The sequence below is a fragment of the Chiloscyllium plagiosum genome, unplaced genomic scaffold, assembly GCF_037043375.1.
Source record: "Chiloscyllium plagiosum isolate Xiang-an unplaced genomic scaffold, Cpla_swu_hap1 HiC_scaffold_18, whole genome shotgun sequence".
NCBI classification, from domain to species: domain Eukaryota; kingdom Metazoa; phylum Chordata; class Chondrichthyes; order Orectolobiformes; family Hemiscylliidae; genus Chiloscyllium; species Chiloscyllium plagiosum.
The window spans coordinates 48,011,688-48,038,439 of record NW_028270156.1 but is presented as its reverse complement, the minus strand read 5'-3'; the positions used below and the strand labels follow the sequence as shown (position 1 = coordinate 48,038,439).

The 26,752-nt window shown below is 39.9% G+C and overlaps 1 protein-coding gene across 3 annotated transcripts in view; it reads right to left on the bottom strand.

The window, feature by feature from the left end:
• Positions 1-348: 348 nt before the first annotated feature.
• accs (1-aminocyclopropane-1-carboxylate synthase homolog (inactive)) overlaps positions 349-26,752 on the bottom strand; it is a 67,997-nt gene continuing 41,593 nt past the window's right edge. For all 3 annotated transcript variants that reach the window (XM_043705945.2, XM_043705946.2, XM_087996591.1), the window contains 5 exons: positions 23,505-23,550; positions 15,226-15,367; positions 13,237-13,379; positions 8,719-8,872; positions 349-6,280 (listed from right to left, as the gene is read on the bottom strand). In XM_043705945.2, the coding sequence (XP_043561880.1) occupies positions 6,000-6,280; positions 8,719-8,872; positions 13,237-13,379; positions 15,226-15,367; positions 23,505-23,550 (766 nt within the window). In that variant the 3' untranslated portion in view covers positions 349-5,999. The remainder of the gene's footprint in view (positions 6,281-8,718; positions 8,873-13,236; positions 13,380-15,225; positions 15,368-23,504; positions 23,551-26,752) is intronic.

Genomic DNA, 26,752 nt, shown 5'->3' with positions numbered 1-26,752 from the left:
AAAGGCAACCATAGCTCTGCAGAGGTCAAAACATTTATGAGACACTGAAAATACTGATGTATAAAGTACAGACAATATGCCATCAGAAACTCCAGGAAAATTTCAGAAATTCTAAAAAGACTCATATAATATGACTTTTCTTCCCTTCAATGGAAAGAGTCACATTGGTGGGATAGCCTCTGGCTGTTTCCTTCACTGTCAATACTTGGAATTCAAACTTAGACCTGCTATTCTGTTCAATTTAAGCAAACATGTAAGATTGCTCTGCAGACCCAATGTTTGCAGGATTTCAGTAATTCCCCCCCCCCCCCCCCCCCAGTCACACAATGCAGAGTAAAATACTTAAGTGGCAATTAAGTGAAATTTTACTGGACAGATACATAGACAATACAAAATAAAACTTAATTTTATAATAATGATTACATTAAAAGAGTTTCACAATCTATAACCATATCTATCATGTTGAATTATTATTGTACAGCATTGGATGTAGTAATACACTTTATATGAAATACATTTGCCTTCCCTCCCTTGATAAGGTTCACAACATAAATGCACAATTAAGTTTCATGTAACAGTTAGTACATCAGCTCTGAGTAGCTCTGCCACATGGGAACCTAATAGTTATCCAAAGATTCTGATATGAGAAGTGACATATAATGTTTGTGTCCCATTTGAATTATTAAAGAGAACATTATATATTAAAGAAAAATGAAAGACAAACAAATTTTTTCAATAAAACATCATGCTTCTGTACTCCATGGTATCTTTAATACTATCAGAGAATAGAACCTCCAATAGTCTGATTGGCTTTCAAAACTCAGTGTGAAAGAAGTAGGAAGATGTTTTCACATGTTATCAGGTTAGTCTGACTGAGTAGTGAGAAATACTTCTCAATTAGTTATATTTTAAAAGTTCCCATTTGAAACAAGTCACTGCTGTTCTTTCTAGACAATAGGAACTTGACAATTATCATATTTTCAAAATCAGCAGTTACACATTCCAAATGTTGACAGAATTCTTTCACACAAAACCTATTTGAACCTCATATTGCCACCTAATTATCCAGATAAAGCCAAACTCACATCTCACTTCAAAAATTAGTAACAATAGTTCCAACCATATGTTGTGAAAAGTTATTCCTCCAAAACATTGCTCCCTTCCTGCATCGAACGTACATCATGAAAGGGGTCAGGTGATACAATTACAGTCATGCAATGAATTGGCCTTCACTGACAAGATTTATTAATAAAACCTTGAAGATTCCCACAACAGAAACTCAATATTTACAGAAAAAGAATAACAATTTATAAATGCTCATAACCTGAAAGAAAAATTGAAAATCATAGAAACATATGAATGCCATTTGGTCTAACGTACTTGTGCCTGTTCTTTGGTGACAGTATTCAATATGTCTCATTCTCTACAATTGCTTTCCCTTCAAGTATATCCAAATGCTAGGAATTCACAGCATGCTTTTCCCCACCTTTAAAAATACACATTTCTAGAAAACACTTTCAAAGGAGTCCATGCTAAAAATATTTTAACATCTTTTTCCATTTAAGTCAGTTTTTGCCTGAATTAAATGAAACATACTTTGATTAAAAATAAGGAAACTTTGACATTTCTTACAAAGTTGCAACAATTTCAGAATTTAAAAAAAAAGGGGCTGCAAAAAGATTAAAATCTTCAAAGGATGGTGTTTAAATCTAACCAATCAAAAACAAATATTACCCAAACTGCAGCATATACGTTGGCCTGACATAGATATCAGCCTCATTTTCCAGCGCCCAAAAATTATATTTTTGCATATGTTCACTGTGCAAAGCGAAGCACCATTTTTTGGAGGGATTTTCAGTCTTCAAAGGCCAATTTGTGTGCTGATTTCCATGGTTGGAATTATTTTGCCATTCGTTTGGCATCACAGTCAAAATGATGGGAATTTCTTCCTAACAGCAAGGTGGGCAAAACTACACCATATATCCATATCTCTTTCTTAGCCCCCACCGCCAACACTGCTGTAACAGTTCAGGAGGCTGTTCATCAGCATTTTCTCAAGAACCATTAAGAACAGGTTTTAAATGGACCTAAGCAGCAATGCCCACATCGCATAAAGAGATAAAAAATAAAATTCCCAGAAACAAAACAACCTTTTTGAGGGGGTAAATGTAGGGGAATGGGTCTGGGTGGGTTGTGCTTCGGCAGGTTGGTGTGGACTTGTTGGGCCGAAGGGCCTGTTTCCACACTGTAAGAAATCTAATCTAATCTTTCCTTTAGTAGAAATCCTGAGGAAGAGTACTTGTTTAAATGACAAAACCAAAATTTATCCTCATATGCTACAGGTAAAATTGCTCAAAACAAATTAAACAAGAGGCATAAACAAACACTGCGACACAAGTTTAAATAAATTTGGCACAAAATTCAATTAAACATTAATAAAACACTGGATATACTAGATATTAAGTTACAGTAATACATATTTTTGTCATGTTCAAACAATACATCCAAGTAAAAGCACCATAATTTCACCAGAATACATAACTTATACTATAACATAACCATCCAATTGCACTAAAGCTTCAACCTGGCCATGGGATTCCAATGCAACCCAACAACCTGGAAAAAAACACTTTCAACAGATCATAAACAGGAATATTCCAAATGATACACTGAAATATAAATTTGAAAATCTATCTAGATCAACATTTAAGAGATCTTTCCTCGGTGTTTAATATCACTTAGTTTCCTAGCACTATCATTTTTTTGTCAAACTGACTTACATGCAATATAGTGCAGGGCTGTCATAATATAGAAGATTTACAAAAGTAATTTGCACACCACCTAAATAACTCCATTATTTTTCCTTCAATAATTTGCTTTCACTTAACACAACTAGAAGCCACAACTAAACACAAAGCACACTCTGGAGCCAGCCTTTGGTTTCATTCATGAAAAACGACAGGGTAAACCGAATACGCTTCTGGTAATTACTGGTCATGCAGTCTTTCAGTGAAAGACTTCATTAATTGTCACTCGTTTGATGATGGCCATTTCCCACAGCCATGAGCAACTTTTACATAAAATCAGAAACATTCTTTGATCAACAAATTTGCCAAGATGTAAACGAGCTAAATTATACTCCAAACATTTGCTGTTTACCAGCTTCCTTGAACAATAGGTCTGGGAATCCACTATGAATGTAAAGAGCAACAGAAATTTTAACAGTAAACAGAAAATGACAATCATCAAGGAAAAGAGGTTAATAGCTCAGGTTTGGCCCTTTGTCTGAACTACACTCAAGTCTGAGTAATCCACAGATTTTCTTTATTTTTATTCAAATAATTTCTATGAACAGTTTCATGATTTCTCCCTTCTAAATGCATTAGGGTTTGAATGCTACATATCATTAGCAGACAAAATGAGAAATGACTTTTTTGTTGTTCTAAGGAGCATGCCATCTACCTCTCTAAAAAAACATAATATCCACTACACTAAATAACAATTTAATTAGTACATCAGCTACAAACTCCAAGTACCCGTACTACTGCAAGCATGGAATGAAAAGCAGCTCGAACCATCTTCACCAACTTATTAAAACTTAAATAACCTATCATTCACAATTATGGTTTGTATTGTTGGTATGGAATTTAGCTCATTTGCAACCTGCACTACATGACCAAACTGGATTCATCCCAGTACGGTTCACAGAGTACGTCAGTAAAGTTTACTGTACTGATAACTGTAGATGCTTTTTAATATTAAAAAAAATTAACAACTTGCTATCATTTTGTAATGACAAGTCGAGGGAAGTCAGTGTTAAGGAAGAGAATGTATTATCACAGTAAAAAGCAATATGAACACCAAATATTGCCAGGTTGAGTAATCACAGAACAGATTCTGAATAAAATTCCTTCTTCTGTGCTTCAAATGGTGAGCTCAAAATCAAAGTGACTGCATATTCACACAACGTTCCCTTTCTCTCATTCCAACCATTCAGTAGGTCCAGGAGTGTGATTGTCAAACGCTGTGGAGACAAATCACTGGCAGCTTAGTGCCATAGTCTCACACCTATCAGGAAGTCGATTGAGAGTTTCTATTTCACATCAAATCCTTCAGTCAGCAAACAGATGGGAATTCCATGAACTTGGCTTCCATGCAGGCAAAATAACAAATGAAGCAGTTGATGGACGTTTCTTCTGCGTTAAGCTGTGTAATATTTCCTACATTTGTTTTATTTAATGAAATTATAAATGTATTTGAAAAAGATTACAATGATTGACACAGAACTAAATTGGCAACTGGAGAAAAATTTCTGCTCCCAATACGACTAATATAACTTGTTTGATTTATATAGCACCTTTAATAAAACAAATGCACTTTATTGGAGCACTATCAAGAAAAAAATGAACTCCTAAAATGAAGAGATTAAATGGCTGACTAAAAGCTTTGGCAAAGAGCTATTGTTTCAGGATTATCTGAAGTAGCAAAGAGCTATCGTAATAGAGTTCCAGAGATTAGGACATTGATGGTTGAAGGCATGGCGACCAATAGCAGGATGAAGGATGTGAGGAAATCACAATTGAGTGATCACAACATACAATGAGTTAAATCACTGTGACACCGAGACTCTACACTCCTCACTCTCATTCTTGGCAGTTACATTTTTTATTTGAGTAATTCTAAAATATCAATAGTCTTGTGTGTCAACCAATATTACCTCTTATTGAAAATAATGTATCTCGAGCTCTACAGATAAGCAGCTCTATATATTAGTTTTATTGCTAAACTTGACCCATTAAGAAATGAACTCAAAGCTTTAGTATATGGGAATGTATTTACCTTCTCCATTTAATACAAAGTCCATGACAGTGATCTTTGTATGTGATCTTTGTGTACAGAAGATTGACTTATAATATTTAATTAGTTTCCATGAGTGGAGGTGGAAGGAGACAATTCACTTCCTTTTTTCTGTTATATTTTGAGGTCTATAAAATAGTCAGACTGTTTTGTATTAGTGCCCCACAATGGGTTGAATTTTTCACAAAAGCATTAAAAACATTTTTTAAAAAATCAAATTTTCTTGCAAACCTTGCAACATAGGTGCCAGGATAATTAATAATAACATCCTACCCAATGCACTACTGAAGAAAGAACTTTCCTTATTACTATTCTGCTGGTGAATAAAAGTCAAATTTATGAACTAGAGTTCCATACAATTTAATATTGTGTGATTAGAAGATCTGAACTGGGGATTTTGTGAATGGATGACAATATGAGCAAAGATTTGGAGGAGCAGGTGTGGGACTGGGGTGGACAAAGTTAAAAATCACACACCAGGCTATAGTCCAACAGGTTTAATTGGAAGCACTAGCTTTCAAAGTGTTGTGACCACCTGATGAAGAAGCAGTGCTTCGAAAGCTAGTGCCTCCAAATGAACCTGTTAGACTAATACTAGCAAAGTACTTTTAGATCAATTTATTTCTCTTGGAGAAGATAAGTCCTATCTTTAAATAAGTGGACATATAAAGAAGCAGCATATACTGAACTTCTCAGTATCCTATCACATTCTGCTATCGTTCAAGATAGTGTATTGTATTAGATTCACAATGATGGTATGACAAAGATACAAAACTTTACATTCCTATATCTTCTATCTTCATTCAAAATCAATTAACAGACTTGTGAATATTGACAATACAATGTGTGATGGATGGTGAAACTTCCAAAAGCATCACATGGTAAAACATGAGGACAATCATAAATTAGTCTTCAAATACTGGAGAAAGTGGATGAGTGAACATGCAAAATTAGAGACAGGTGGAAAAAAATTGCAAAATATCAGCAGTGTCATACAGTACCACTTCAGTGTTAAGATATGTTACCAATTTTTCAGCAAGTGTGGGAAAGTCATGGGAAATAATCCACAAGTATTTTACAAATTTGAAAGCAATCACTAATATATTCCAATCAATGCATTCTTCTGAAATTACAGAGACAGATTATTTCTCTGCAAGTTTACAGAAAACATCGTAAACTTCTGGATTCTCTTGCGCAAACTGCTCAGGTGTATTTCGCTGTAACCAGTCGGTTGATCGGATCTGTTGGCGTAGTAGTCCAATAAGACCATCGAGGGCGGGATCAGGTGGAGACTGCTGGACACCAATTTCGAATATATCCTCAACAACTTTGGTTCTATTCTCAGAGTCAGAATTGGATCCTTTTTCAATTGACTGGATTTCTGAATCTTGCTCTTCCAAAACCTTTCTAAGCCTCTGCATTCCTAAGCAAAAGAAGAGTGAAATCTCAAATTGGTTTTGGAAGCAATAATTTATAAAATTTAGGAAAATAAAAGTAGAAATAACTTTCAAACATACTTTACTAAGCTACTTACCACATTAAAGTACAGGCAGTAAAATTATTTTGAATTTCTTTGTCACTTCATTCAAAGTTTTGGCTCGACTTTGAACAACCATAATGCAACGTTCTCAGAAACCATTGGAAACAATTGTGAACATGATTTTTAGAACAAAATGGTGGTGCGGGACCACTTTGAAAGGCATCCAAAAAGCAGTTCCACGGGCAGAGCACTTGAATGGCAGGTTTGGGTGCATGCCGAAGAGCTCAAGGGAGTCTAATTTTTGACACTGATGTCAAAATTGTGGCGGACATACCCAACTCTTTCCATCTGTTCTAAGAGTCGGTCAGAGGCCTGTGCGGAGGTCTCTTGACACTTTTGGAGGGCAGGCCACCCCTGCTTTGACTCCAGCCGTCCCTCCACAGGCACTTGTTTAAAATTTATTTTTGGGCGGCACGGTGGCACAGTGGTTAGCACTGCTGCCTCACAGCGCCAGAGACCCGGGTTCAATTCCCGCCTCAGGCAACGGTCTGTGTGGAGTTTGCACATTCTCCCCATGTCTGCGTGGGTTTCCTCTGGGTGCTCTGGTTTCCTCCCACAGTCCAAAAATGTGCAGGTTAGGTGAATTGGCCATGCTAAATAGCCCGTAGTGTTAGGTGAAGGGGTAAATGTAGGGGAATGGGTCTGGGTGGGTTTCTCTTTGGAGGGTCGGTGTGGACTTGTTGGGCCGAAGGGCCTGTTTCCACGCTGTAAGTAATCTCATCAAACTGGGTAGCCCCTTAAAATGAGCACAAGGATCGCAAATGCACAATCATGTAATTTATAGAATTTATTGTAAACACACCAGTTCTTTTTGTTTGTATGAGGCCAACATTTATTGCCCAGTCCCAATGAGTCAACCACATTTCTGTGGGTCTGGCCCAATGAGTCAACCACATTTCTGTGGGTCTGGAGTCACACATAGGCCAGTCCAGGTAAGGATGACAAATTCCTTCCCTAAAGGAGGTGAGTGAACCAGATGTGCTTTTCTGATTACTGACAATGGGTTCATGGTCATTGTTAGACTCTTAATTCCAAACTTCATCTGGCATGGCGGAATTCAAACCCAGGTCCCCAGAACATTACCTGGATCTCTGAATTAACAATCCAATGATAATACCACAAGGCTGTTGTCTCCCCTTCCTCTGAGGAAGAGGTCCAACTAGACCAACTGGCCAATGTCAGGTCTTTCCTGGGATTCATGACCCCAGGAGTAGAAATCCCACCTGGCAAGAATTGCCAGCTGCACAGTACCTTACTGTCAGTAATGCAACCGGAGGAGGCCTAAGATCACGGAGGATCCAGGCCAAATGTGAGTAAGGTCAGGATAGGGTTCAAAAGGGAGGCTGGACAGTCGGAGCCATTCACAGGGTTTCGTTGGCAATTACCCTGCATGACGCTGAATTCCTTGATCATGCACAAAGTATTTTTGAAAGAATGATCCCATCCTCAAACCCACCGGCAAATTTGATAGGTAAAGCTGTACCTTTGGCATTTAATTCCTGAGCTACCACTACACCTCCATTGGGATCAGAGATTATAGCTCACTAATGAGCAGGCACATTTCCCTGATTGGGCTCTTGTGGCCTCAGATCCAATTCTCGACACTTTTCCTACCACTAAGGAGACAGCCATGCAGCCTCGCCATGATTAAGTGGTTCCAGCTCGATATTCCCTGTCACAATAGGCCATATTAAATCCAGCTGAACTAAACTTTTGTGAAGAATTGGTGCAGTGTGTCAAATATGCAGGGAGAGAAAGTGCATAATACATGATCTGGTGCAATAAGTATGATTTGTGGGGTAGGGGAAGGCCTTACTAAAGAATCCCTGATTTGGAGGAGGCAATGTTGGACTGGGGTGGACCAAGTTAAAAATCACACAACACCAGGCTATATTCCAACAGGTTTAACCTGCTGGACCATAACCTGGTGTTGTGTAATTTTTAAAGAATCCCAGTTTTACTATTAACATTAGAACACAACAATTGTACGCAGGGATCCTTAGTCTATAAATAGGGACGTCAATCCAATAATGCCAATAATAAGTGATGCTTTCATATTCTGAAAAACATGCACGGATTTGAAACTGCACCCTATTGTATCTGTTGGTTATTCAGTGTAATCTCCAGCATCTGCAGTCCTTGCGTTCTTCTAACCAGTGTAACACAGACACAAACGTTTATCAACATCTGCATTTTAATTATGCACTCCTCGGGTAAAGGAATGGGAGCTGTGGAAACATACATTTGGAAGTGATGGAGACATAAAGAGAGAGAAGAAACTGAAACCAACAAAGTGAAGATATTTTCATCAGTCTACTCACCTAACTGCAGCCGGTAGGTTTCATCAGCAAATACAATGCGGAACCAGCCAGGCTCACAGCAGCCAAATGACCTCCCATTGATGAGAAGAATTTTATTCTTGACAAATCGCTTCAATAGTTTTTCCTCTTCTTCAAATGTCAGATTCTTTAAGTACTGGATCAGAAGAAATGAAAGTATTATATTCTGTGGTTTTCACTCCTGCAGTTCATCTGCTGAATTACCCAACACACTTTTAAATCCTTTCCTAGGGTGGGAAAGGGCTCAAAGCATCCTAATGTACAGACACTATAAATTAAATTACATAAATTAAGTATAAACTAGCAGAATCCAGTTATATCATATTCAGGGTTGTTAAAACTCCATGATTCTTCAGAGCGTTGTGCACTAGGAGGACAGACATCAAATGAAATCCTCTGAAAAAATCCATGCTAGCCCCCTCTACCCTTGTAAACCATCATTCATGGTCTTTAAATGTGTTACTAGCTTTCTCATCAGTTCTTGCTATTCCCACAGGAAGAAAGTGAGGTCTGCAGATGCTGGAGATCAAAGTCGAGAGTGTGGTGCTGGAAAAGCACAGCAGGTCAGGCAGCATCCGAGGGATGTGTTTTCCAGCACCACACTCTTGACTTGCTATTTCCACAACTTTGTCTGAAATTCTCCAATTGACTTCGAAGCAATGAAATCAATCTAACTAGAGTTATAAACTGCCTCTATGAGTATGCACAGCACTTAATCTTATATTCCATGGCCCGTCTGCAGGGACCACCCCTTTCAGAGAGTTCATTTCAGATCATTCAGACCATCACTTGTGTCCTTGTCATCTCTGGACTGAACAAATTCAAGTGTAATTATCTTTAATTAGACCTCGGGTGGTGCTAGTCCTTTGCATTTTTCACACAAAATTGCTTATATTAATATGTAGAGGTACAATATCCAAATTTGTCACGTCATTGAACCTTTCAGCAATATAGCACAGATCAGTTACATCATAGAGATGATGATGGATACAAACAACGTTTCCTTTACTGTTGATTTGTCACAATGGCCAAAGGAACTCAAAATAAATAAAAAAATTCACTAAATGATCAAGTAGACATTTGTTATGACCCCATAGAGACCCTCAAAGTTTAAAGAGAAATTCAAATAGCCAGTGATTCACTGAAAAATGAAACTATAAAATTTTGCATTTAAAAGAAATTAATTTGACTATATAAGAATAAAGTACAGTAAACACTAAATAAACCTTCATGTCACAGAGTGATAGAGATGCACAGCATGCAAACAGACCCTTCGGTCCAACCTGTCCATGCCGACCAGATATCCCAACCCAATCGAGTCCCACCTGTCAGCACTTGGCCCATATCCTTCCAAACCCTTCCTATTCATATACCCATCCAAATGCCTCTTAAATGTTGCAATTGTACCAGCCTCCACCACTTCCTCTGGCAGCTCATTCCATACACGTACCACCCTCTGTGTGAAAAAGCATCCCCTTAGATTTCTTTTGTATCTTTCCCCTCTCACCCTAAACCTATGGACTCCCCAACCCCAGGGAAAAGACTGTCTATTTACCCTATCCATGCTCCTCATGATTTTGTAAACCTCTATAAGGTCACCTCTCAACCTCCGACGCTCCAGGGAAAACAGCCCCAGCCTGTTCAGCCTCTCCCTATAGCTCAAATCCTCCAACCCTGGCAACATCCTTGTAAATCTTTTCTGAACCCTTTCAAGTTTCACATCATCTTTCCGATAGGAAGGAGACCAGAATTGCACGCAATATTCCAAAAGTGGCCTAACCAATGTCTGCAACATGACCCCCCAACTCCTGTACTCAATACTCTGACCAATAAAAGAAAGCATACCAAATGCCTTCTTCACTATCCTATCTACCTGCAACTCCACTTTCAAGGAGCTATATACCTGCACTTCAAGGTCTCTTTGTTCAGCAACACTCCCTAGGACCTTACCATTAAGTGTATAAGTCCTGCTAAGATTTGCTTTCCCAAAATGCAGCACCTCGCATTTATCTGAATTAAACTCCATCTGCCACCTCTCAGCCCATTGGCCCATCTGGTCAAGATCCTGTTGTAATCTGAGGTAAGATTCTTCACTGTCCACTACACCTCAAATTTGGTGTCATCTGCAAACTGACAAACTGTACCTCTTATGCTTGCATCCAAATCATTTATGTAATTGACAAAAAGTCTTTCTTTATACTTTACATCAAAAGCACAACAAACACAATCACAGACTGTTTAGACTATAAAGTTCCAACAAACATTCCTTTGGAATTTTTCATTTTGACTTTTCCGAGAAAGCCTTTGGAAACTATCAAGTGCTTGAAGGTTATCCACTCGGAACTAACTCCAAAGCTTTCCATAGAGATCATGTAAAATCTGAACTTCTCAGGTCAAGTTTGACCTTCACCGACAATCCCAGAATCCCAACCAAGGCTCCACTTTTAACCATTCATCTCTATGGTAGCAGAGGTAAGAATGGTTACTAAGCTTTTCAAATAATTAATGTTAAGCTTCAAACTAAATCGTATGATTCTGGAACTCATAGAAAACTTTTATTTCTCGCAGTTCTCACCAAGAAATTGTGTTTTTTTCAAAGGTGCTTCTAGCTCCTCTGGTCTGGGAACTACATAATTGAATCCTTTGCAAAACCAACTGTCGACATCTCATTAAAAACTGAAAGAACTGTGGTTGCTATAAATTAGAAACAAAGACAGAAGTTGCCGGAAAAGCTCAGCAGGTCTGGCAGCATCTGTGCAGAGAAATCAAAGTTACCATTTCGGTTCCGATGACCCTTCCTCAGAACCGATGGTAACTAGTAAAATATTGGTTTTTGTGCAGAAGATTGGTGGAGGTGGGGGGGGCACGGTTGGTGGTGTTTGGGGAAAGGGGGCAGTGTAAAGAGTAAATGATAGTTAGCAATAGAACCCAAAGAGAGAGGACAGTTGGACAGACGAAGGAGTTGATAACAATTTAGCTGGAAAGATGAATAGCTGTTATTGGATAACAATACGCAGACTATGCAAATACAAGGACAGGTATGTGGGATACGGGGCTAAGACATGGGAGAGTTCAGGCCCTAAAATGATTGAACTTGATATTAAGTCCGGAGGGCTGCAGGATCTCCCAGCAGAAAATGAGGTGTTGTTCTTCCAGCTTGCGCGGAGCCTTGCTGGAACACTGCAGCAAGCCCGAGACAGAGATGTTGGCCAGGGAAAAGGGTGGTGTCTTAAAGTGGCAGGGTCTTTTTTTGCGGGCTGAACATAGATATTCTGTGAAGCAGTCGTTTCCCCTATGTAGAGGAGATTGCATTGCGAGCAGCAAACGCAGTAAACTAGATTGAGAGAAATGCAGGTGAAGTGCTGTTGACACTTCATGTCTACCAAGAAACTCATGTAAATAGCTCACTATTTAGTGTTTTCAAGATGACCCCATTTTAGGGATACATCGATTTTTTTCCAAACCCAGACGTTTCCTCATATTTTACATTTAACACTTCAGTTTCTAAAATTAAAAGTTCTTTTTCTAAACTGTACGAAGTACGGTATCAGATATTTGCAAATAATTCTCAAAACAGATTTCCTTTTTTGTAGTTTTACTTCAGTACAAATCGGAATTTACATAAAATAGGGGCAAGTTAACAGGCAAATTGCATTTGGTGTAAACTATAAAATACAAACAGAAAGCAAATACTACAAAATCTATCTCATGAATCTGTTAGGAAAAGGGAACACCTCCTCTCTCCAGTTTTGCTTTCCATTTTATTATATGTCACACAGCCTCTGTATTTTAATGATTTGGAGATGCCGGTGTTGGACTGGGGTGTACAAAGTTACAAATCACACAACACCAAGTTATAATTCAACAGGTTTAATTGGAAGCACTAGCTTTCGGAGCGCTGCTCCTTCATCAGGTGTTGGACTGTTGGACTATAACCTGGTGTTTTGTGATTTGTAACCCTGTATTTTAACTTCTATTCTTTCGTACTGCTTCAAGGTCACCAGATCATAGACCAGTATTTTTATTATCCAAAATTTGTAATTGATCCTTTTCCAATAAATACAAGCCCTTAAAATTCCACTTCAAAACCTAATATCAATAAGAAAAAATTAAAGTAATTACAATATTTTCTTATTGCTATTACTTTGGGCTCAAGAACTGATATAGCCTCAATAGACAGTTATATTTTTCCATTATTGCACACACAAACTTCAATTGAACCAATTTGCAAGAAATCATGGGCACATATCTACTAAAAACAGATTCAGACTTTGTCAATTTCATTGTACTCAAGATGTTGCATGGAAAAGTGGAGTGTCATTCCAAGACTGAAATCTAATACTACACAAGATCCAAATTTGAAAAGAATTTGTAAGTAACGTGTCTCTTTATCAATTGATACAGCTGAATAAATTACACTTAATCCCAATTCAATCCTTTACTTAAACCAGTACAAAACAAGACAGATGATTGAAATGTAAAAATAATTGCACACATTACCTTTCTGAAATCAGCCCAGATATACAAGCCTGCATGCCTGTTCAGGAAAGGAATGCCCATTGCTCTGAGTTCATTTGCTACACACTTGTGGGCAGTTTTCAATCTGGCTCGATTTGTTGGCAAAAACACCTGACTGATCCAATCTATAGAACAGAGAGTGAGGGGGGGAAGAAATATCAACTCAGTGGATTATTGTGGCTTGAGGCACCAAGAAATTTTAAACCCTTTACAAAAGTAACACATTTATATTATGTCTTTCACAATTTCAGGATGCTCCAAAACACCGACAGCCAATTGAATACTTCTGAAGTGTAGTCAATGTTACAACATAGCAAACATGGCAGTCAATTTTCACGGGGCAGGCTCCCACAAACAGCCATGTTATAATGAACAGTTAATCTAGTTTTAGTGATATGGATTGAGCCCATAACTATTGACCAGGACAGTGGGGATAAATCCTTTAGCCTTCTCTGAAATAATGCCATGGGGTCATTGACATCCACCTGAGGGGATTCACGCAATATCTGACTAACTTGTCAGTCAAAAGCTTTTATCTCTGAAAACACAGTGTTCCCTCAGCGCTACATTGATGCACTCAAGCTTCAGGAATGCGATTTGGACCCAGAACATTCTCACCTCAGGGTCAAGGGAGTTTAACCACAAAGAAAACCTGATCTTTCAAGGTGCCACAGTTAACATTTCATGCTGGAAAATTGCAATTACTTAGTCATATTGGTTTAAAAGCTAATGCTACAATAATGGCCTTATAAATCTTTTCCTTATAAATTTCCACATTCATATCAATAATCACGCTGATATTTTCCACACAAATACGTAATGTTTTGTTTAGTACAGCATCATGTTAAATGCTCCTCAGATGGAAGGTATAACCTCATGGATTAAGTACTTTGTTTATAACTCATGCTGCCAATAATGTGAGCTCTCTAACCTCAACAGAATATTACATATCTTTAGGGAAACAGAGCATGGTGCATGTAACAAATAGAAAATATCATATTTGACATTTGACTTCCCAGGGTGGCATGTGATGGCACCAAGCAGAGTTTACAGCCATTACAAATGACTGCAAAATAGGCATTTTCTTTGTCTGAATTCTTCAAAAGCTCAATGAGGAGTCTGATCATTGCAAGGTCTTTCAAGTACAGACTCTAGCCAGAATCCTTCAAAGCATGATTGCGTCATTAACTTACTCTTTTACAGGAGTAACAGATCAAAAGATAAAAGATAGATTTATAAACTACAAAATACAAACTTAGCAAGTATCAGATTTGGGGGAGCTGTAATTTACTCCATTAACTATTAATTACTGAAATAATATTTATTTACTCATGGGCTAATTAAGAAAGCGGTATGTGTTTTGGTGGGTGATTGTTCTCAAACCATCACTCTCTTCGGGGTTAATGCTCTATAAGAACAAAAAGATGCCAATTTGTTTCCAGGTATGAGTTAGTTGATGTCAGCAGCACAATAATTGACTGGCATTGCTATTATTTTCTGCAAGTACAGCAGCAAAGATAAATAATTGGACAAGATTTCCTGACCTCTATACAGTCAGTTATATCAGTTGTAGACAGTGCATACGTATCTGTTAAATGTGTCTGGTGAGAAAAGGAACTACCATCAGTACACTGTGGAGGCTCTTATATGAGAAATGTTATGTTTGATGAGGTGCTGGAACAACCGGTGCATGTACAGCTCTTCATCAACAGGGGCAGTATCTTCAGGATAGCAGCGAGGAAGAGATAAGGAAGGTTTCGGAATTGAATACAAAGAATACATATTGCTAACGATGGCGATTTTTGACACCTGCTTGCCAGCATTTGTCATAAAAGCATAACTGCTTTGCAGGAGGTCTTCAATCTGTGCAAGATAAAACCGTCCATTTTGTACACTAAGCTCGCTACTTATGTGACACACAAGTCCCACAGAGACACAGAATAAGTTAACTCTATACTGTGACAGATGTACCTTGATCGCGTAATAACTGTGCTACCATATATTGGATAGGACCTGGAACACCATGGAAGCATGCCAACTGGCCAAGGGCACTGATAACATCTGTATTTTCAGTATACAGTGTACCAACTCGAATTCCACTGGCTGCAAAATCCTAAAACAATAAAACAGATATAACTTTTACAGTTTTAGGTTCTTCCATTTTCCGTCGCACCATTTTGCATGCATTTCTTCACAGTCACCTTCAGTAAGTGTACCAAGCAGCAGATTGACAGGTTCGCCCCAGTTTAAAAAGAACTGCTAACAAATGGTTCATCAACAGGATTTCCACTTTAGTAAAATTCAACATTCGTGCCCTTTATGCCAAATACTAGATTTTGTACCAGGAAGGTTATGACCATTTAAGAGATTCATTCAAAGGCATTGTTGGTTAAGTAAAAATAAACTGGGACATGTTTCAACCAGGTAAATACAGAACACAAAGTCAACAGTCACACAACAGTAAAACTCAACAATTATTTATCTTTAAATAACACCTTTAATGTAATGAAAGATCCTAAAGTACTTCACAGAAGTACTATAAAACAAAAGCCACAAGAACAGATATTATGTCAGTTGACTAACAGCTTGGTTAAAGAGGTAAAAACCCTTAGTTAAAGCTTTAGGAAGTGTCTTAATGATGTGGAAAGATTTAAACAGGGAATTCCAGAACATGGGGTTTAAGCAACTGAAGGTGTAACTTCCAATGGTGGAGCAATTAAAACTCAGAATGCACAAGATTCAGATCACATCTGGATATTGTGCACAGTTGTGGGCCCCATATCTCAAGAGTTTGAAAGGATGACGGGAGGTCTTATCAAACGTACTGAATGGCCTGGAGAGAGTGGAGGTTGGGAAGATGTTTTCATTGGTAGGAGAGATGAAGACCTGAGGGCACAGGATCAGAATAAAGGGAAGATCGGAGATAAGGAGAAACTTTTTCAGCCAGAGAGTGGTGAATCTATGGAATTCACTGTCACTGAAGGCCATGGAGGCCAGGTTATTGAGATAGATAGGTTCTTGATCGTCAAGGGGATTAAAGGTTACAGTGAGAAAGTGGTAGAATGGGGTTGAGAAACTTCTTTCTCCTCCCCCCCCACCCCAACCCAGATCCAAGCTTCCAACTTGGCACTGCCCTCTTAAACTGTCTTACCTGCCCATCTTCCTTCCCACCTATCTGCTCCACCTTTCCCTCCGACCTATCACTATCACTCCCCACCTGCATCTACCTATTGCCTTCCCAGCTACCTACCCCATCCCCACCCAATTTATCTCTCAGTGCCTACCCCACCCCCATATTCCTGATGAAGAGCTCCTGCCCGAGACATCAACTCTCGTGCTCCTTGGATGCTTCCTGTGCTTTTCCAACGCCACACTTTTCGATTCAAGAAACTTATCAACCATGATTGAATGGCAGAGTAGACATGATGGGCTGAATGACCTAATTTCTGCTCCAATGTCTTATGGTCTTAAGCCAGAATTTGGGAATTTCTTCTCCAAATTTGTTATTCATTCTTTGGGATACTTAGCTTTCTCACTATAATTAACTCAAACATCTACAATTTCATGCTTCACGAAGGTACCTGAATTAGAGACCACAAAACAAGCATTTTATACTAACTGCTGTCTGAGATCATTAACTGCCAAATCTTAAGGTTCATGGAAGTGTTTACTATCAGCACATAACTGAGTATTCTTTCCATTTGAATAACAAAACTCTCAGACACAAAGATTTTACACAGGAATAAAGGACTGATTTTCCCAGGCCCTGAACAACATGAGTAAAACAGAGACAGTTTGGAAAATTTTGTGTGAATCGAAAAATTCAATTTTCAATGCTGAGAAAATTTCCTCATACGCTTTCAATAGCTAGATGAGAACATGGTCAGTGAATGGCGAGGTGGTTATTTGTATGTGTGGGCACCGCATTATGCCCTAATCTCACCTCCTTTATATGCAGATCACTATTTGGATAGGTCATGGAGAGAAACTAGATTCTGGATCAGTGGTGCTGGAAGAGCACAGCAATTCAGGCAGCATCCGAGGACAGGCAAAATCGACGTTTCGGGCAAAAGCCCTTCATCATTTTACCCATGGAGAGAAACTAGGCAGCTGTTCGTGGGCAGCTACAACTCGGGTTGTTCTCTGGGTAGTCATCTTCTGCCAGCATTCCCAACATGTTGGGACACACTCAATAGGCAGCGGTTGCTTGCAACCCCTTCTACAAAGGCTGGTATAAGCTAAGTACCAGCCTCACCACAGCATTATGGCACAGAACCAACTCACTCATCGAGCAGCTTGCTTTCAACACTGCACTTTGGAGTTCATTGACACATTTGAATGCAGTGCTGCTACCAGGTTGATTTATACACAGAGACAGGCACCCATCTTATGCATAGGAAAAAATAAAATAAAATTTAGGATGCAAATGTCGAGCATTGCCCAACTATGTCAACTAAAAATCCTGGCCATGAAATATCTTCATCATATCATTGATCATTACAAATGAATCCTAGAAATGCTATGATGCAGAAGTCAGGCAAAAGTGAGGACTGCAGATGCTGGAAACCAGACTTTAGATCAGAGTGGTGTTGGAAAAGCACAGCAGGTCAGGCAGCATCCGAGGAGCAGGAAGATTGACGTTTCGGGCAAAAGCACTTCATCAGGAATAGAGGTAGGAAGCCTCCAGGGTGGAGATCTCTGTAACACTGTAAAGTTACACCTATGCTCCGTAATCTCCAAACAAATTCGAGAGTCTCAGAGCCTGCTCAAGATTCAGGAGATGCTTACCTCATAGCTTTAACTCTACAATGTCCACACTATTATCCTACATGCAATGCTACCTTTCCTGTATATTATGGAGGTGGAGGTGGGGAGAAGAAAGTCTTCTTGCAATCTCCTGTGTGTGTGCCACATCCTGGCTCAGCAAATACCTGAATCAGGTCTACTACATAAAAGGTCCAAGCAAAGGCATCCTGTTGTTCTCCTTGTCAAAGGCCTCCAAGCACCAGTGTTTGAAGGACGATAGTTAAATGTCACCTGTATGTGTTGTGATTGCTGACTGATCCCATTACTGTGGAGCTGCTTTGTTTCCAATATTCCCCACATGGGCTCATTTGGAGCTGTCATCATTGGATTCAGATACAGAATCCATTGGCAGCTTTGTGGCTGCTTCATTACAAGCCTCCACCCGGCTTGATGAGGGAATCCAGCAGCAACCACAACCCCCAGTGGATGTGAAGCAGCTTCCTAAAGCAGAGTTTCCAGCAAAAGGTCTCTTCTTTATGCAGAGAAAGTGCAGGAGACCCACACTTTCACCTTCAATGAAATGTCCTCCAAATGAGCGATGTGCAGTTGGTACTGCCAAATGAGGACACCATGACAGACTGTGATCTCCTGCAGCATTCCAGGTGCAGGGCACCATAAACTGTACACAGTAGTGGTCAGAACATCACATTATGAGGGTCAGCACATACACAATTCCTTCCTTCCACTGGGAACTTTCAGAGTGATACAACGTCTCCTCAAGATGAGGTTCCCATACTTGTACAAGAATGGGAACTTATTGTAGAACAGTACAAAGTAAATTGATGAGGGCAGAGCACTGTTTAGTAAAGTCTTTGACAAGGTTCTTTATGGTAGACTAATTAGTAAAGTAAACTGCATGGGATTCAAGGTGAGCTTGCCAATTGGATACATAATTGGCTTAACAGCAGGAGACAGAGTAATAGTGAAGAGTTGTTTTTCGGACTGGAAGCCTGTGACGAGAGGTGTTCCACAGAGATCAGTGCTGGGTCTACTTTTGTTTGTCATTTATATGAATGATTTAGATGAGAATGTAGAAAACATAGTTAGTAAGTTTGTGGATGACGCCAAGATTGGTGGTATTGTGAACAGTGAAGAAGGTTATCTAACTTTACAAATAGATCTTGATCAATTGGATCAATAGGCAGATGGAGTTTAATTTTGATAAATGTGAGATATTGCATTTTGATATAATAAATCAAGGCAAGATTTATACACTTAAAAGTAGGGCCTTGGGTAGGGTTCAAGTACATAATTTTTTGAAGTTTGCATCACATATAGGTAGGGTGGTTAAGAAGGCACATAGCATGCAAGCCTTCATTGCTCAGACCTTTGAGTATAGGAGTTGGCACATTATGTATGATAAGGTTGTACAGGATGTTGGTCATGCCTTTTGGATTCAGAAGAAATTTATCAGGATGCTGCCGGGAATTAAGGGTTTGAGTTATAAGGAGAGGCTGGATAGGCCGGCACATATTTCCATTGGAGCACAGGAGGTTGAGGGGTGACCATTTAGAGGCTTATAAAATAATGAGAGGTATAGTTAAGGGGAGTAGCAGGTGTTCTTTCCTTAGGGTGTGATTTCAAGACCAGGGGACATATTTTTAAGGTCAGAGAAGAAAGATTTAAATAAAACTTGAGAGACAATTTTTTAAAACACACAGAGTGTGGGTTTCAGTGTGGACTGAACTTCCAGAGGGAGTGGGGGATGTGGGCACAATTACATCATTTAAAAATGATTTGGAGGCTTGGACAAGTGGTTTGGACAACCACCTGATGAAGAAGCAGTGCTTTGAAAGCTAGTGCTTCCAAATAAACTTGTTGGACTATAACCTTGTGTGTGTGATTTTTAACATCATTTAAAAGACATATACATAAGTACGTGCATAAGAAATGTTTGGAGGGATATGTGCTTACTGTAAGCAGGTGAGACTAGTTTAGTTTGGGATTATGATTGGCGTTCACTGGTTGGACCAAAGGGTCCGTTTCTATGCCATATAAATCTATGACTCTACAAAGGATGCCATATAATCCTTGCATGCTGTGCTTTGGAGAGCTGGAACAAGCAATTAATGTAAGCAATAGATAATAAGGATCTGTGAGAGCCACAGCATTGCTGGGAGTAGAAAAGTAAAGATGTTCAACCAAGGCACTTCACCTTCACCATCTGGCAGCACAGCATCACTGGTCACAGCAAACAAACAGCATTTCTTTGGCAACTGCATGCAATGGGAACAGAAGAGAGCAACTTTACAGATAGAGGTCTCAGAGAGAGAGAGGTCTCAGAGAGAGAGAGAGGTCTCAGAGAGAGAGAGAGGTCTCAGAGAGAGAGAGAGGTCTCAGAGAGAGAGTGTGCAAGGGGAGTGAGAGCAAGAGCGAGGGAGCGAGAGATGTTGATGCAGTCAGCTTCAGGAGGTTTCCCTTGCATCTGTCTGCATTTCCCTCTCAGGATCTATATCAAGCTGCGTTCGGGTTGTTACAATGCTGAGCTCTCCTTAGCACGCAGCCAATGGTGCCACACAAGCTCCTCAAAAGTAACATTGTTTCATATTCATCAGTTAGCATCACTTTCTTTAAGCTTGAACACCTCCACACACATTCTCCACTTTAAAAAGCAGTTTCCACGTTTCCCATTTTCAGTCCACAGGCCAAAAATAAAACAAAATTTAGGCATTTACAGCAAGCATTTCCTCGAACTTTCTTTCCAACAACATAATATTCTGAGGTCTGCGCATGGCAGCAACATCCAGACACAGGAGTCAATGCCACTGTTGTAGCAATCATTTTTTAAAACAGTTTAAAGATAACATTGTTTATAACAATTTTGTGTAGTGCCAGAGCTAATAGCCAGGGGAGTCTGCCCTACAGTTCCAGATGAACAACGCCGGGGCTGTTTGTGACCAGATAGGTCAGACATGCGGAGAGTGTGGCCATGTGCAGGCTCACCATCCCCTACATGGTTGGAGTGAATAAGCTCAGCACTTCTGGAATATCCAAAGAGGAGACTTTTGGGGGATCTATATACGGTTTCTCTTCTATATTGGCTGCATGTTGACACAGACCTGTCTCCATGATAAGAAGGGGTACTTGGAGTGAGGTCAAGGTCTTTTGCCATTGGTGCTGAAAGATGGAGTACAGCTCTGTGCACTTATCTGACCATATGGACCATGGCTCTCCATGGGAGTCACCACATTGTTCATGTGTGTTCAGATACACACATGTCAGAGCCAATACGGTACATACAACATGCATGGACTCTTCCAACCTTCGATTGAGTTTCCCAAGTGTCCCTGCCTGAAGCTGTTGTGTCTGTTCATGCATTTTGACAAAGTTATTGAACATGGGAGGGGGAATCCTCTCCTACTTGGGGCTGAGGATATGTCCAGTCTCCTGCTCTTCCAGCTGCAGAGACACACCAATGATGTGCTCACCGGACTGTGACTCTATAATCCAGCTACAGCAGCCTCCAAGGAGTCAGAATCTGGGTCATGGACAATGCTGGAGGCAGTCTTGCCGGTGCTTCCTCAGAGGCTCTGTGGTCTGAGGTGGAGTAGGAAATGTTAGCTTGAGCGTCTCTTGTTGGAAAAGGCTGGGTGGATGCTGCTTGTCCTAGAGAAGACATGAGAGGGGATGAGTTGTGAAATAGAGATTGAAGTTTGAGCATGCCAAGAATACAATCATAGGGGAAGTAATGGGCATTGGGCAGTGAATTTTACATAGTTGACAAGTTCTGAGCCATGGAGGTCCCAGTATCACCATGAGTGATCTAGGTCTTTTCCTGCTCAGACAAGGATTCTCTCCTTATAAAGTGAGAGAAAAGTGGCTAGCATAGTTATTAGTGCTGGTGCAGGTAGAGGAAAGGTGTTAAGCTGCCCTCAGTAAGAGAGTAGAAAGCACAGAGGCTAGCAAGGGTTGGCGGTTGAAGCGAATGGGATGAGAGAGAGCCATTAAAGGAAGATTGCAACATGCTACAGTGGGAATAGTAGACCATGACCCTACTGGGGGGTATGTGCAGTGGCACAGTTATATATGAACAAACAGGCCATTCAGCCCCTCGAACTTGCTCTGCCATTCAATAAGACCACAGCTGGTTGCGATCATAAAGCTGTATTCCAGTCTACCCTGACAATCTTTCATTTATTTACTTATCAAGAATCTATCTCCCTCTGCCTCCATAAAATTTCAAGGATTCTGCTTCGAGCACCTTATTAGAAATAGATTTCCAAAGACACACAAGTGTCAGAAACAAATTCCCCTCATACCAGTTTTAAACAGCTGGTTCCTCATTCCCTAAATCCCTGTAATAGGGAACATCCTCCCTACATCTACTTTGTCAAGACCCCTCATGAACTTGTACACTTCAATCACGTTTGCTTGTAAATTTCTAGTGTTACAAACCTAGTTAAAGTGAGTATGAGGTAACAGGATAGAGTATGGTGGAATCTACGCTTGTGGTGCACAGAAGTTCATTAATCATCTTCCTGTGCTGCTGGGGTGCCCCTTCAAACTGTGGACATTACACTCACCCAGGCAGCAATTTCAGATCAGACCAGTAAGGTCTATTGCTGTGGTCTCCACCAGCCACCCTGAGCAAAGAGGATGGTACTCCTGTCCATCACCATGTCTACCAGGGGCTTCAGGTTCAGGTCAGTAAAAGGAGGTGCCAAACTGCCTTTATTAGAGCAGTTCTTCATACATTGTAACTGTGTATGGCTATGCCTATCTTGCAGTGCTTGAATTAGTGCACAACTGAGCTTTGAATATGGCACCATTGGCAGAAAACCTAGGATGTCCTAGCAGTGTGAGCACCTCTACTGCTGCTGAGAGTAACACAAATGCAAGAGCAGCACCATGTAGGCATTTGACATATTTAACAAGGTTAGCAGAGTACATTTTTATGAGAAAATTCACCAGAGTTTCTGGAGGCAGCTCCTTCATGAAACACCTGAAAATGACACTTAGCCTAATTTTTGTTGAACTCTACCAGCATATCTTTCTATCTTGTCTCCTTACCTAGATAGGTATTCACAATATTTTCCTCAACCACTCCATGTTGTAGTGAGTTCCACAGTCTCAACAGTCATTGCAAAAGGAGGTTACTCTTGTATCCTGATTTGAGTAAATTAAATATAACAGAAGAAGATTCTCTCCAAAGTGAAATTCTTCTTTCCCCTATATAAAGTCCCCATATTATGTAATGATCCCTGACAAAGAATAGCAGAAGCATATTTTTGCATTCCACTGTTGTCATTCAGATGGTTGACTCTTCCAATCCCAAATGAATCAGTAAAAGACTGAACATTCATCATGTGAGGCGATTACTTAAGTGGTATTCCAGCATAACCTACAAAAATGTCAAATTTCCATTGTATACTGCTGTTTTAAAGAAAACATGCATCTTGTGTGTTCAGACAGAATTAACCATTAGTTCCAATGAAACGTTTTACCTTGCTAATTCCCCACATTACATGAGTTCTCTGTGGATCAGGAAGCCTGAAAAACAGTGTGATACAGGCATTAATTCTGAATACTTAAATGTGAACAAAAATATAGCAACACAGATATAATAAAAAGCACCAAGATAGCAAAATCTGATTGTTGAATTTTCAAGCACAGAAGTTGGAAAAACAAAGTATGGTCCATCTATAATTAATGTAAATACAATTATTTTCACTCCCCCATAAACAAAGTTGAATCAAAATGACTGCACAGACAGCATGCAATGCTCCAATACCTACATTTCACAACTATTGTGCAATGTTCTGGCATTGTCTCAGATTACATTAACAAGTTGACAGAAGTCTGTGATTAAGTATGAGTGAATAGACAGGCCAACATGGGGTGAGGCCACATTAGATTTGGTACTGGGTAATGAACCAGGCCAGGTGTTAGATTTGGAGGTAGGTGAGCACTTTTGCAATAGTGACCACAATTCGGTTATGTTTGCATTAGCGTTGGAAACTGACAGGTATATACCTCAGGGCAAGACTTATAGCTGGGGGAATGGTAATTACGATGCGATTAGGCAAGATTTAGGGTGCATAGGATAGCGAAGAAAACTGCAAGGGATGGGCACATCTGAAATGTGGAGCTTATTCAAGGAACATCTACTATTGGTCCTTGATAAGTATTTACCTATTAGGCAGGGAGAAAGTTGTCGATGGCGGGAGCCATGGTTTACTAAGGAAGTTGAATCTCTTGTCAAGAGGAAGAAGAAGGCATATGTTAGGATGAGATGTGAAGGCTTAGTAAGAGCGCTTGAGAGTTACAAACTAGCCAGGAAAGACCTAAACAGAGAGCTAACAAGAGCCAGGAGGGGACATGAGAAGTCATTGGTGGATAGGATCAAGGAAAACCCTAAGGCTTTTTATAGGTATATCAGGAATAAAAGAATGACTAGAGTAAGAGTAGGGCCAATCAAGGACGATAGTGGGACGTTTTGCATGGAATCAGAGGAGATAGGGCGGCTCTGGTTTCCTCCCACAATCCAAAAATGTGTAGATCAGGTGAATAGGCCATGCTAAATTGCCCATAGTGTTAGGTACATTAGTCAGGGGTAAATGTAGGGGAATGGGACTGGGTGGATGTCTTCAGATGGTCGATGTGGACTTGTTGGGCTGAAGGGCCTGTTTCCATACAATAGGGAGTCTAATCTGGATCAGGGAAGTGCTAAATGAATATTTTTTAATCAGTATTCACACTAGAAAAAGACAATGTTGTCAGGGAGAAGACTGAGATACAGGCTACTAGACTAGATGAGATTAAGGTTCACAAGGAGGAGTTGTTAGCAATTCTGGAAAGTTTGAAAATAGACAAGTCCCAAGGGCAGGATGGGATTTATCCAAGGATTCTCTGCAAAGCCACGGACGAGACTGCCGGGCCTTTGGCTTTGACCTTTATGTCGTCATTGTCTACAGGAATACTGCCAGAAGACTGGAGGATTGCAAATGTTGTTCCCTTGTTCAAGAAAAGGAGTAGAGGTAATTATAGACCAGTGATCCTTACTTGAGTCATGGGTAAAGTGTTGGAAAATGTTATAAGAGATAGGATTTATAATCATCTAGAAAGGAATAAGTTGATTAAGGATAGTCAACACTGTTTTGTGATGGGTAGGACGTACCTCACAAACCTCATTGGCCACCTTCTCAAAGAACTCAAACAGGTGGATGAGGGTAAAGCGGTTGATGTGGTGCATAAAGATTTTAGTAAAGCATTTGATAAGGTTCCCCACAGTAGGCTATTGCACAAAATACGGAGCCACATGGGATTGAGGGTGATTTAGCAGTTTGGATCAGAAATTGGCTAGCTGAAGGAAGACAGAGAGTGGTGGTTGATGGGAAATGTTTATCCTGGAGTTTAGTTACTACTGGTGTACCACAAGGATCTGTTTTGGGTCCACTGCTGTTTGGAATTTTTATAAATTACCAGGATGAAGCCATAGAAGGATGGGTTAGTACATTTGCAGATGACACTAAAGGTGGGTAGAGCTGTAGATAGTGCCGAAGGATGTTGTAGGTTACAGAGGGACATAGATAGCTGTCGAGTCAGGCTGCAAGGTGGCAAGTGGATTTTAATGCAGAAAAGTGAGAGATAATTCATTTTGAAAAGAGTAACAGGAAGGTAGAGTACTGGGCTATCGGTAAGATTCTTGGTTGTGTAGATGAGCAGGGAGATCTTGGTGTCCATGTACATAGATCCCTGAAAGTTGCCACCCAGGTTGATAGGGTTGTTCAGAAGGCATATGGTTTGTTAGCTTTTAGTAGAGGGACTGAGTTTCGGAATCATGAGGTCATGCTGCAGCTATACAAAACTCTGGTGCAGCCGCACTTGGAGTATTGCATACATGGTCACCGCATTATAGGAAGGATGTGGAAGCGTGAGAAAGGGTTCAGAGGAGATTTACTAGGATGTTGCCTGGTATGGAAGGAAGATCCTACAAGGAAAGGCTGAAGGACTTAAGGCTGTTTTTGTTAGAGAGAAGAAGGTTGAGAGGTGACTTATATAAGACATATAGGTTAAATCAGAGGATTAGATAGGGTGGACAATGAGAGCCCTTTTCCTCAGATGATGATGGCTAGCACAAGGGGACATAGCTTTAACTTGAGGACTGATGTCAGAGGTAGTTTCTTTACTCAGTGAGTAGTAGGTGCATGGAACGTACTGCCTGCAACAGTAGTAGGCTCGCCAACTTTAAGGGCGTTTAAATGGCCATTGGATAAACATATGGACAAAAATGGAATAATGTAGGTTAGATAGGCTCAGATTGGTTTCACAAGTCGGCACAACATCGAGGACCGAAGGGCCTCTACTGCGCTGTAATCTACGTTCTGTGATTAGATTCCTTTTACATTATTGTTCACCCTAGAGGGAACTTCAAAAGATCCAATATTGAACAGCAAAAAAAAAGGCAAATCAGGTGGACTTGTTAAATGGACAGATCAAAAAAGGTGCTATTGATGAAGAACACTTGCTAATTTGGGGTAGAGTTTTTATTTTTATGTGGCTTCAGTAACTTTACAAACCAATACTCCAGTGAGTAAAACGATTATACCTGAAAGGGTAGTGGGAGGCATTGAGGTTTAGTTTTATTCCAGCAGTACATCTTTGTACACTTAACAGCCTTGGCCTGGATTCTAGCAACCTGCAGCTAAGCTCTGTATTTGTGGGTAAGAGGGGCAAGTAAACTGATGAGGGT